Source organism: Cottoperca gobio, chromosome 15 (assembly GCF_900634415.1).
Source record: "Cottoperca gobio chromosome 15, fCotGob3.1, whole genome shotgun sequence".
Taxonomy (NCBI): Eukaryota; Metazoa; Chordata; class Actinopteri; order Perciformes; family Bovichtidae; genus Cottoperca; species Cottoperca gobio.
Genome location: NC_041369.1, coordinates 24,802,307 through 24,814,833, shown reverse-complemented (window position 1 = coordinate 24,814,833; position 12,527 = coordinate 24,802,307). Strand labels below are relative to the sequence as shown.

Below are 12,527 nucleotides of genomic sequence, written 5' to 3'. Positions count from 1 at the left end.
ATCTACACCTTAAATCTGAGCATCGTGGAGAAGAAGAGAGGGAGGGGAGGAGAGAGGAAGAGAAGGAGGAGAGCAGGGAGGTGTCCCCCTAGGGGCTGATCCAGGGCAAGCCTGAGCCAGCCCTAACTATAAGCTTTATCAAAAAGGAAAGTCTTTAGCCTGCTCTTAAATGTGGAGAGTGTGTCTGCCTCCCGAACACAAACTGGAAGCTGGTTCCACTGGAGAGGAGCTTGATGGCTGAAGGCTCTGGCTCCCATTGTACTCTTAGAGACTCTAGGAACCACAAGTAACCCTGCAGTCTGGGAGCGTAATGCTCTAGTTGGTTTATAAGGTACTATGAGATCTTTAAGATATGCTGGAGCCTGACCATTAATTGCAGTGCTGAGGTGCAGATCACTGAGACGTCCACACACCTGTTGTAATGCACCTTTACTGTGTTTCACTTCATGCTCCTTATATTCAGCATCACATCGATTCTCTGCTTCTCATCTCAGCCTCATTTATTCTTAAAACAGGAAATGCAAAATGTGGCGCTCGCATAAAGACGATAAACCGTGTTTGTGTTGCAGCCGCGGGTCAGAACCCGGACCACGTGCTGCAGGGGACAGGGGTGAAACCCGAGGCTCGTCGGCCCGGCGAGGACTCCACCGTTGCGCCCGAGGATGCCGCTCGCTTCCTCAACTGCTACTGCTCCGGACACTGTCCCGAGGACGCCACCAACAACACCTGCCAGTGAGTAGAGATGGCAGAGAGGAAGACGGTGAACATCTGGTAGAAAGGTCCGGGTCACAAAGTAACATGTTCGATTTGTGCGTCTCTTCAGGACCAACGGTCAGTGTTTCGCCATCATCGAGGAGGACGAGCACGGAGAGGACATCCTCACCTCCGGCTGCATGAAGTATGAAGGCTCACACTTCCAGTGCAAGGTACACACACACACACACACACACACACACACACACGCGCTGGGAGACGCGGCAGGGGTTTGATTTATTGCTTGTTTTGATTGACAGGACTCTCCGAACGCTCAGACCAGGAGGACGATCGAGTGCTGCAACACCGACTTCTGCAACAGAGACCTGCAGCCCACGCTGCCCCCTCAGCCCCCCCCTGGTAACACTCACCCCCCCCCACAGCGGAGAGCTTCAGGTGTTTGATCAGGTGCATGAAGAGTTAACCTCCAGTGTGCTTTGTTTTCCAGAAGGCAGCCCCCACTGGCTGGCGTTCCTCATCTCCATGACGGTCTGCTGCTGCACTCTGATCTGTGTCACCGTCGTGTGCTACTACAGGTAGGACGCATCCTCCGCACCTGTGCTCATACATCATATCATAAACACCGGAGATCAGGGCTTATGGTGAAATCCCACCGGGGGGGAAGCTCATTGTTAATATAAAGTAAATACAAAGAGGCTGCAGGAACTCTACAGAGACAAAGATACATGGTTCTAAATGTATGAACCTCAGACTGTGTGAGGTATAATAACTGAAGTCGCTGCTGTATTAATGCCTAGAGCAGCTGTCAGCCCTCATTTCACCAAACTCCATTCAGGAAACAAGCATTTTAAAAGAGTTCTGCTTGTGGACAGACGAAGCATATGTGAAGCCTGAAGCTGCCGAGGATCCTGTAATAAAGAGGTTTCCCTCTCACCTGTGATAATAAATGTTTCTGTGTGTCAGGTATAAGTGGCAGAGTGAGCGCCAGCGGTATCACAAAGATCTGGAGCAGGAAGTCTTCATCCCCGCTGGAGAGTCGCTCAAAGACCTCATCCACCAATCACAGAGCTCCGGCAGCGGCTCGGGGCTCCCCCTGCTGGTAGAGACGCCGCACTGCACCACAAACACTTCAATACATTATAGATCTAAACACTGAGACACTTCTGTGTGGAGAACTACTGCAGATACACTTCTAACTAAGACGAATATGGATAAATGCAAGTTTATTGTTTTATATTCAAATATACGTTTTCCTCAGAATTTAGACGAAAGTTAAATTTGGTATTTATTATTGTTAGAAGGGTTAAATATAAATAATGACAGTAATTATTTATATAATACTGTGAAACACATCTTCTGGAATATATTTGTGCATGTTCCTGCCTAGCTCTTTTCCTTTTCAACAGTTTTATTTTATTTAATATCTATATATTTAATAATTCTTTTAATTTCTTGTTTCTTGGTAATGAACCAGATTCTGAGCATGAATGATTTAATCAGTTTTAAGTCTTTGTTCTTCCTCGTTAGAGATTTGATTGGAACAAAAATAATATTCAGGCTTAATGGATAAAAAGAGAATAAAATATAATATATTGAATTTCTAAAAACATTTATTTAAATATTTATACATTTGTAAAGATTTTACAGAATATTAAATAATATCCAGTGTTCCTACGCAGTCAGGAAAAGTCTGGGATTTAACTTTAGTCATTTCAAGGTCTGGATAAAAATGAAAAGAAGATTTTATTTATATTTTATATAATATTTCTGTTTTCTAAAATGTAAAATTCAGAATTTCTAAAAAAGAAATAACTCTTAAATTAAATGATATTAATGAACCCCCCCCCCCCCCGCTCAGGTGCAGCGGACCATCGCCAAGCAGATCCAGATGGTGCGTCAGATCGGCAAAGGGAGGTACGGCGAGGTGTGGCTCGGCCGCTGGCGAGGAGAGAAGGTGGCCGTCAAAGTCTTCTTCACCCGAGAGGAAGCCAGCTGGTTCAGGGAGACGGAGATCTACCAGACGGTCCTGATGCGACACGAGAACATCCTGGGTACCAGAACACTTCCTGCTTTAGATAAATAATCTCAATGAATCATGAAGATATTTATATTTCCTCCTCTTGCAGGCTTCATCGCGGCCGACATTAAAGGCACCGGCGCCTTCACGCAGCTCTTCCTCATCACCGACTACCACGAGAACGGCTCGCTGTACGACTTCCTGAAGCTGAGCACGCTGGACACGCAGACGCTGCTGCGGCTGGCGTACTCCGCCGCCTGCGGCCTGTGCCACCTGCACACCGAGATCTACGGCACGCAGGGTAAACCCGCCATCGCCCACCGAGACCTGAAGAGCAAGAACATCCTGATCAAGAAGAACGGCGCCTGCTGCATCGCCGACCTCGGCCTCGCCGTCAAGTTCAACAGGTACGCCGTCGGGGGGGATTGTGACGTCTGGTGCATGTCACTTTATAATTCATTAAATAATCCGACTGCTGAAAAGAATCCCGACTTTTATTTGATGCCAAATGTTGTTTTACATGATGGAGCGTCACAATCATTGTTTAATCAAAACACAAAGACCCTCTGTCCTTACACCCTCTGTCCTTACACCCTCTGTCCTTACACCCTCTGTCCTTAGACCCTCTGTCCTTAGACCCTCTGTCCTTACACCCTCTGTCCTTACACCCTCTGTCCTTACACCCTCTGTCCTTAGACCCTCTGTCCTTACACCCTCTGTCCTTAGACCCTCTGTCCTTACACCCTCTGTCCTTAGACCCTCTGTCCTTACACCCTCTGTCCTTACACCCTCTGTTCCTTAGACCCTCTGTCCTTAGACCCTCTGTCCTTACACCCTCTGTCCTTAGACCCTCTGTCCTTACACCCTCTGTCCTTACACCCTCTGTCCTTAGACCCTCTGTCCTTACACCCTCTGTCCTTACACCCTCTGTCCTTACACCCTCTGTCCTTAGACCCTCTGTCCTTACAACCCTCTGTCCTTACACCCTCTGTCCTTAGACCCTCTGTCCTTAGACCCTCTGTCCTTACGCCCTCTGTCCTTACACCCTCTGTCCTTAGACCCTCTGTCCTTACACCCTCTGTCCTTAGACCCTCTGTCCTTACCCTCTGTCCTTACACCCTCTGTCCTTAAACCCTCTGTCCTTAGACCCTCTGTCCTTACACCCTCTGTCCTTAGACCCTCTGTCCTTAGACCCTCTGTCCTTACACCCTCTGTCCTTAGACCCTCTGTCCTTACACCCTCTGTCCTTACACCCTCTGTCTTTAGACCCTCTGTCCTTAGACCCTCTGTCCTTACACCCTCTGTCCTTAGACCCTCTGTCCTTAGACCCTCTGTCCTTACACCCTCTGTCCTTACACCCTCTGTCCTCAGACCCTCTGTCCTTAGACCCTCTGTCCTTACACCCTCTGTCCTTACACCCTCTGTCCTTAGACCCTCTGTCCTTAGACCCTCTGTCCTTACACCCTCTGTCCTTACACCCTCTGTCCTTAGACCCTCTGTCCTTAGACCCTCTGTCCTTACACCCTCTGTCCTTACACCCTCTGTCCTCAGACCCTCTGTCCTTACACCCTCTGTCCTCAGACCCTCTGTCCTTAGACCCTCTGTCCTTAGACCCTCTGTCCTCAGACCCTCTGTCCTTAGACCCTCTGTCCTTAGACCCTCTGTCCTCAGACCCTCTGTCCTTAGACCCTCTGTCCTTAGACCCTCTGTCCTCTGTCCTTAGACCCTCTGTCCTTACACCCTCTGTCCTTAGACCCTCTGTCCTTAGACCCTCTGTCCTCAGACCCTCTGTCCTTAGACCCTCTGTCCTTAGACCCTCTGTCCTCAGACCCTCTGTCCTTAGACCCTCTGTCCTTAGACCCTCTGTCCTTAGACCCTCTGTCCTCTGTCCTTAGACCCTCTGTCCTCAGACCCTCTGTCCTTAGACCCTCTGTCCTCAGACCCTCTGTCCTCACACCCTCTGTCCTCAGACCCTCTGTCCTTAGACCCTCTGTCCTTAGACCCTCTGTCCTCTGTCCTTAGACCCTCTGTCCTTACACCCTCTGTCCTTAGACCCTCTGTCCTTAGACCCTCTGTCCTCAGACCCTCTGTCCTTAGACCCTCTGTCCTTAGACCCTCTGTCCTCAGACCCTCTGTCCTTAGACCCTCTGTCCTTAGACCCTCTGTCCTTAGACCCTCTGTCCTCTGTCCTTAGACCCTCTGTCCTCAGACCCTCTGTCCTTAGACCCTCTGTCCTCAGACCCTCTGTCCTCAGACCCTCTGTCCTTAGACCCTCTGTCCTCACACCCTCTGTCCTCAGACCCTCTGTCCTTACACCCTCTGTCCTCAGACCCTCTGTCCTCAGACCCTCTGTCCTTAGACCCTCTGTCCTCACACCCTCTGTCCTCAGACCCTCTGTCCTTAGACCCTCTGTCCTCAGACCCTCTGTCCTCAGACCCTCTGTCCTTAGACCCTCTGTCCTTAGACCCTCTGTCCTTAGACCCTCTGTCCTCAGACCCTCTGTCCTTAGACCCTCTGTCCTCAGACCCTCTGTCCTTAGACCCTCTGTCCTTAGACCCTCTGTCCTTAGACCCTCTGTCCTTAGACCCTCTGTCCTCTGTCCTTAGACCCTCTGTCCTTAGACCCTCTGTCCTTAGACCCTCTGTCCTCAGACCCTCTGTCCTTAGACCCTCTGTCCTTAGACCCTCTGTCCTCAGACCCTCTGTCCTTAGACCCTCTGTCCTTAGACCCTCTGTCCTTAGACCCTCTGTCCTCTGTCCTTAGACCCTCTGTCCTCAGACCCTCTGTCCTTAGACCCTCTGTCCTCAGACCCTCTGTCCTCAGACCCTCTGTCCTTAGACCCTCTGTCCTCACACCCTCTGTCCTCAGACCCTCTGTCCTTACACCCTCTGTCCTCAGACCCTCTGTCCTCAGACCCTCTGTCCTTAGACCCTCTGTCCTCACACCCTCTGTCCTCAGACCCTCTGTCCTTAGACCCTCTGTCCTCACACCCTCTGTCCTCAGACCCTCTGTCCTCAGACCCTCTGTCCTCACACCCTCTGTCCTCAGACCCTCTGTCCTTAGACCCTCTGTCCTCAGACCCTCTGTCCTCAGACCCTCTGTCCTTAGACCCTCTGTCCTCAGACCCTCTGTCATGAAAACAAAAATCGTCGTTATTCTCGGTGGTATTAATGTAACATGATCTTAACTGCACGTAAATGAACTCCGGTGACCTCAGCATGTGACTGACTGCCCTCTCGTTTGCGTTGCCATAGCGACACTAACGAGGTGGACGTCCCTCTGAGCACGCGGGTCGGGACGCGGCGCTACATGGCGCCCGAGGTGCTGGACGAGAGCCTCAACAAGAACCACTTCCAGGCGTACATCATGGCCGACATGTACAGCTACGGCCTCGTCATCTGGGAGATGGCCCGACGCTGCGTCACCGGAGGTACACACACACACACACACACACACACACACACCCACACAGTTTTCTGGTTTCTGCTTCTCAAATGTGACGATTTTAACGTTATTCTTCAGACAGAAGATCAAAGATCTTAAGTTTAGATACATTTGTGTTATTTCAGGGTTTTTATTGTATTTATTTGCATTGAAAGGTTTAATATTTAACGTTTCATTAAATCAGCACAGAGAAGAAGTCTTACCCACCCTCCCTCATTGAGTGTAAACATGTTGATATTAAACAGTCGTAATTAAATCAAAGCAGCTCAGAGAATAAACAACATAAATATAAGAACTATAATAACAAAAGAAAAAAGTAATAAAATAAAATAATACATAATAACAAATAAACAAAACAAAAATACATTAATAAATGAATAATTATAATAAACGTCTATTAAATAAATATTTTTAAAAAGATGATACGATTCTCTTTCTTTTAAACTTCACATTTTAGAACTTTTGAAAGAATTAAGACTAAAATGAGGTTTTTATTTAGAAACAAGTCCTGTCTTTCTCTGGAGGCCAGAAAGAGATGAGTCTCTGCAACGTCTCTGTGCTGGACGATGGAGATGTTGTTTATATGAATGCATCGTCTCAGAGCCTCAGCTCTCTGGATACCGTCGACCACGGGGCACTGAGACTCATAACAACCTCAAACCTGACGCACCACTGCACCTTATATGCTCGTGTTGGATGGTCTTCCCTGACCTCCCGTAGACTGAAACACTGGCACATCCTTATTTATAAAACTATTCTGGGTACTCTTCCACAATACCTAAGGATCTACATGAGTAGGAAATGTAGTGGACCGTATCGGCTTCTCTCCGAGGACTTGTTTCTTCTAACGGTTCCAGAGGTCCGTACAGAACTTGGGAACAGGACGTTTAGTTACGCTGCTCCGGCTGCAGAATGAGCTGAAGCTCAGAGAGCCGGTCTCTGTAACAGACTTAAAGCAACTCTTAAAGACACTGAAGCAGACCGCTGGGTCTGTAACTGTTTTCATTAATGTTGAGACTGTTTAATGTCTGTAACTGTGCTGCTGCCGGTCCCGACCAGGACGCTCTTGAAAAAGAGATGTTTAATCTCAATGAGACTTATCCTGGTTAAATAAAGGTTATAAATAAATAAAATGTTTTTCCAGGTAAGTTTCTCTCTTAGGCAACAAAGTAATAATAATATAGTTATTAAAAATATATATATAAATATATTTGATCTATTAAATGTAGTAAATTATTATTATTTAAATAATAATTTACTACATTTAATAGATCAAATGGATAATAATTTATAAAAGAATAATAAATAATATGTCTCAGGTATCGTGGAGGACTACCAGCTGCCGTACTGCGAGATGGTTCCGTCCGACCCGTCGTATGAAGACATGCTGGAGGTGGTTTGTGTTAAAGGACTCCGGCCCACCGTGTCCAACCGCTGGAACAGTGACGAGGTGAGACGCTCATCTTCATCATCTTCATCATCTTCACAAATCATTTCTCATATTTCTTACGGATTAATAGTTAATGTAACTTCACACATAACAGAACCACACACACACACACACACACACACACACAGACACACACACACACACATCTGCAGATACAGTTCTCTCTGGACAGGAAGGGACGAAGAACTGTGAGAGGTCACCGATAGAAATACTCAAGTAAAGTGTGTGTGTGTGTGTGTGTGTGTGTGTGTGTGTGTGTGTGTGTGTGTGTGTGTGTGTGTGTGTGTGTGTGTGTGTTTCTGCAGTGTCTTCGGGCCATGCTGAAGCTGATGTCAGAGTGCTGGGCTCCTAACCCGGCCTCCCGCCTCACCATCCTCAGAGTGAAGAAGACGCTCGCCAAGATGGTGGAGTCGCAGGACATTAAGATCTGACCTCCTCTTCCTCCTCGTCTTCCTCTTCCCACCTGAACCCCTGAAGCTCAGTGCATCTCTCTTCATCAGGAGGAAGAGGAGAGATAATAATGGACCCATTTCAGGGCTGAACTCTACGTCTCCTCCATCTGTCTGGAAACAAACATGGAGTCCTTCCTCCTCCTCCTCTTTCTGCCGGGTTTGACGCTTTCCGTGAAAGCCAAACGAGACGATGAAGATAATTTGATGGCGGGGGAAACGATGCTCGTTGTGAATGAACAGATCTTTTTCTTTTTTTAAACTCGCGTCGCCTTCCTTCACTTCTGCCTGTCGTTACGTCTCTTCAGGACAGTTCTCCTGCCATACTGAAATATATCCACTGTAAGAAAGTTAATCATAAGGTACGATTATAATATGTGACTTTAACGTGTAAATAAGTTATCAGATGCTACTCGAGGATCTAAAGAAAACACTGCAGTGGTGTTGACGTCCAGCCGACTCCAGGAGACGTCTCCCGTCCTGTCTGTCCACTTCCTGTCTGTCTACTTCCTGTCTGTCCGTCCACTTCCTGTCTGTCTGTCTGTCCACTTCCTGTCTGTCCAGCTGCTCTGGTGGAACAAAGACACCGGATTGGTCGAGTTAAACTTCAGTGGGAGGAGCCAAAAGGACCTGCCAGTTTATTTTTTAATGGCGCAGTGAATTAAATTTAAAGGTATAATATGTAAGTTTTCTGCTTTAACGTGTTAAAAACAACTCGCCCTTTGATACATGTACAGGTTGTGTGCTTACATTATCCCAAATGTTTAATTTAATCACGTAGCGATGTGTTCTATAAGAGTATTAACACAATACAGATGTTCCAGGAAGAAACTCAGAATATAAGTGTTTCATTTACAAGAAGAAAACGAATAGAAATAAAGCTTCTTCCTCCAGGAGAAGATCAGAACTTTGGCCCCTCCCACTCAGGATTTTCAAAATAAGATTCCATGTTTCTGCGTTGTCTGTTTCCATTAGGAATATTAGCTTAGCAAAGACGAAGCATAAGAACAGTTCATATTTAAGAGCAGTAACTTTGTTTCTCTGTAATAAATATAGATTAATGTCTAATCTGTAAATCTTTCATGTTGGTTCGGTGCCTTGAGTTCACCAAGGAAATGAAACTCTGTATACAGTCTGTCCAATGTAACGATTTTTAAGTAAATAACCTTATTTTAGTACACAAACTTGTTTCTGTCATTTTCTACCAGGTGAAGTAAAAAAGTTTTGAGTCTTGTTCAATCTAAACTTCCATATTGTGCGTCTCACGGGACACGAGTCGTCCAGTGTCGAGATGTAATTAAGTTATCATTTATAAAACAGATGAAGTGTTTGACTCTTGTTCTGCAGGTTTTTTGAATACAAACACAGAAACTGATTCTACACATTTTAATATGAAACCATCACTTTAGTTTCCTGTGAGGTTTGCAGATGGTGTAAAACCTCATTCGGGCTTCGCATTTTCAAAATAAGAAGTTCAACTGGACAAATTTAAATCAAGCGTGTCCGACAGATTAAGACAAAATTGATGACAATCGTTCACACATCACACCCCCCCCCCCCCCCCCCAGCATTAAAAATGAGTTTAAAATCCCTTCAGTGAAATAATTTAACAAGGAGTCCGAGTGTCAAAACATTTATGTCTTTATTATTGATCCTCTACTTGTCCTCAGGCTTGTTGAAGCAGTAGGTCAGGCAGCACTTCCCGCAGTAGTGACGGTCGAAGTGGCTCGCCATGAAGACGCCGGCGCCGCACTCGTCTGCGGGACACTCGCGCCTCAGCCGGTGGATTTTTCCGTTCTCATCCACCTGGAAAGAGAGATTATTTGTGGTTTATTTCAGATGAAACTGTTCATCACATTTAGGATGTTTGTATAATCAGATGCAGCGTTTACTGCGAGTGCATTAAAAGTCTTAATCGTCTGAAATTGGTATTTAATACGATGTTAGAGGTCTCATTACTGCACTGGAGTTACCATGTATCTGCAGGAGAACAAACGTGCAGATGAAAGACTTTAGAGTCCGTACCTTGTAGTATTTGAGCACGGCGAGCTTGACCTTCTTCCTCTTGTGCCTGTTCTTCTTGGGGGTGGTGTAAGACTTCTTCTTCCTCTTCTTCGCACCTCCACGCAGCCTCAGCACCAAGTGCAGGGTCGACTCCTGACAAAGAAACAACCGTCAGCTCTGAACGCTTCACAGCTCTGTATTAAAACAACCCTAACCTACACAATGAAGCTGGACGAGGACTTTGTCTTCAGCTCACCTTCTGGATGTTGTAGTCGGACAGAGTGCGTCCGTCCTCCAGCTGCTTTCCAGCGAAGATCAACCGCTGCTGATCGGGAGGGATTCCTGCAGAGAAAACAAAAAGGTATCAAACGCCTTAAAAACCACTGAAGCGTCAGAACAGATTTATATTGTTTAGTTTTGACTGTTTCATGTAAAAACTGCAATGCAGGAAACTAAAACTTAAGTTATATAATATGAACATTTAAACTCCAGGAAGGAAGTTTTTCCTTGTGTGAGAAACTGAGGACAGAGGGTCTGAGGACAGAGGGTCTGAGGACAGAGGGGTCTGAGGACAGAGGGGTCTGAGGACAGAGGGTCTGAGGACAGAGGGGTCTGAGGACAGAGGGGTCTAAGGACAGAGTGTAAAGACAGAGTGTAAGGACAGAGGGGTCTGAGGACAGAGGGGTCTGAGGACAGAGGGGTCTGAGGACAGAGTGTAAAGACAGAGGGGTCTAAGGACAGAGGGTCTAAGGACAGAGGGTGTAAGGACAGAGGGTCTAAGGACAGAGGGTCTAAGGACAGAGGGTGTCACCTGTACAGTCTGTAAAGCACAGAGACAAATTTGTGATATTGGGCTGTATAAATAAGTGTGTCTTGTTGCATGTCGTCAGTTTGTTCTTTAAACTACAGCGCTGCAGAAGATGAGAAGTTGTCTGCATAAAATATATTGGAACAAATTTAGTTGATTCTTACATTTAGAGCGATTATGAACCTGCACAACAGCTGAGCAGGAAGAGGTTTAATGTTAAGATTATAATATGCTGATCATAGTTTTGTATTTATTTTAAAGTTAAACTTTGTTTAGTGTCTCCACTGAATCTTACAATAACCAACATGTTGTGTTAACAAAATGAATGAGATCCTCACATTTAAGATCCTGAGCCAGACAGCTCACATTTCATGACCTTTGCAGTACTAACATTATTATCTCTTACCGTGTTTATTATTATGTACCAAAAGGCAAATTCCTTCTAAATGGAAACCTACTTGACAAACTGAATAGTGACAGATCTGAATGTAAAACAGTTTACAGTAACTCACCCTCTTTGTCCTGGATTTTGGCTTTGACATTTTCAATAGTATCTGAAGGCTCAACCTGTGAGAAGAGAAGACAGGTCAGCAATGACACCTTCCGGTCAAAGCCAGTCACATTTAGGAGAAAAAAACCCTACAAATAAACATGCTATTTTATTTTTTAAAGAAATGTAATATTTTAATTTTTAAAAGGTCAGTTTTTAAGTCGGCTTTAGTTACACGTGTTTACGAGGCTCCGCGTAACGGCTAGCTTAGCCACTTAGCTTCAATGACGTGCTACGAGTACATATCAACTCTACCGATGTTTAAACCAGTCAAGCAGTCTAGCTTTCGATAGAAGTAGTAATGGAGTTCAGTAAATGTGGAGTTTTCGGACTAATTTGACAGTAAAGTGGGTAAAACTCGGAGCCACTGAACGCCGCATCCCTCCGTCCCAGCCCGGATCACTCACCTCGAGGGTTATAGTCTTCCCCGTGAGGGTTTTGACGAAAATCTGCATCCTGCCGTTCAACGCACCTTCAAGAAAAACCACATAAGACTTTAAACTAACTGCAGGTGCTGAAATGTGCTCCTTAAAATCGTTATTTTGTGATAATTGGGTTTAAACACAGAGCACGAACTTACCGCAGGCTCACTCCTAATGGCGGATCATGAGAAGAGGGCTTTCAAGAGCGAGCGACGGGGTTTTCAGCCCGCGTTTGCACGGGGATGGGTACACCCGTTAACGTGCCTGATCGAAAATATCAACAAATATTCGCTTTTTAGCGTTATTTTAGTCGAACGTACCGGTAATAACGTTGGCCTAAACCGTTATATCACATCACATAATTAAGTGTCGGAGAAGACAGCGACCCAATCTCAAAACGAAAATAGAAAAAAAAAAAAAAAAGAACTTCATTTCCCAGGTACTCTTTCGCAGTAACCATAGCAACGGGGTCAAAGAGCAAGATGGAAGAGCAGTTTGAAGACGGAAAGTTAGCGAACGCAAATATCTCGAAATATTTGATTTTGTGGTCGTTTAGCGTGTTATTTGTCAGCCGTTTTATTATTAATACGTTGTTTTTAGCCTAAAATGTATATTAGGTCATTATTTAAGACGTATATTAAAGACGAGAGCGAACAAATCTTTTTGAAA

At 45.7% G+C, this 12,527-nt stretch overlaps 2 protein-coding genes across 2 annotated transcripts in view; one reads left to right on the top strand and one right to left on the bottom strand.

Moving 5' to 3' along the window:
* The window catches only part of bmpr1aa (bone morphogenetic protein receptor, type IAa), a 17,036-nt gene extending 7,778 nt beyond the window's left edge, over positions 1-9,258 (top strand). Inside the window, exons 2-11 of the mRNA XM_029450271.1 lie at positions 464-732; positions 824-926; positions 1,014-1,113; positions 1,202-1,289; positions 1,678-1,813; positions 2,573-2,765; positions 2,841-3,138; positions 5,986-6,161; positions 7,495-7,625; positions 7,931-9,258. Of these exons, the coding sequence (XP_029306131.1) occupies positions 464-732; positions 824-926; positions 1,014-1,113; positions 1,202-1,289; positions 1,678-1,813; positions 2,573-2,765; positions 2,841-3,138; positions 5,986-6,161; positions 7,495-7,625; positions 7,931-8,056 (1,620 nt within the window). The 3' untranslated portion in view covers positions 8,057-9,258. The remainder of the gene's footprint in view (positions 1-463; positions 733-823; positions 927-1,013; positions 1,114-1,201; positions 1,290-1,677; positions 1,814-2,572; positions 2,766-2,840; positions 3,139-5,985; positions 6,162-7,494; positions 7,626-7,930) is intronic.
* Positions 9,259-9,697: 439 nt separating this feature from the next.
* Positions 9,698-12,076, bottom strand: rps27a (ribosomal protein S27a). Its single transcript, XM_029450516.1, has 6 exons — positions 12,017-12,076; positions 11,844-11,908; positions 11,399-11,453; positions 10,335-10,420; positions 10,100-10,231; positions 9,698-9,880 (listed from the first exon to the last, which is right to left on the bottom strand). The coding sequence occupies exons 2-6, from the start codon at positions 11,889-11,891 to the stop codon at positions 9,731-9,733; spliced, it is 471 nt and encodes a 156-aa protein (XP_029306376.1). The 5' UTR covers positions 11,892-11,908; positions 12,017-12,076; the 3' UTR covers positions 9,698-9,730.
* Between the last annotated feature and the right edge of the window lie 451 nt (positions 12,077-12,527).

What these genes read in the sequence shown, in the direction of transcription:
- rps27a (XM_029450516.1), bottom strand. Translation starts at nt 11,891, where the DNA reads ATGCAGATTTTCGTCAAAACCCTCACGGGGAAGACTATAACCCTCGAG. An exon ending in CAAAATCCAGGACAAAGAGG is followed by an intron (nt 10,421 to 11,398) that starts GTGAGTTACTGT and finishes TTTTCTCTGCAG; the next exon opens with GAATCCCTCCCGATCAGCAG. An exon ending in CCGACTACAACATCCAGAAG is followed by an intron (nt 10,232 to 10,334) that starts GTGAGCTGAAGA and finishes TTTCTTTGTCAG; the next exon opens with GAGTCGACCCTGCACTTGGT.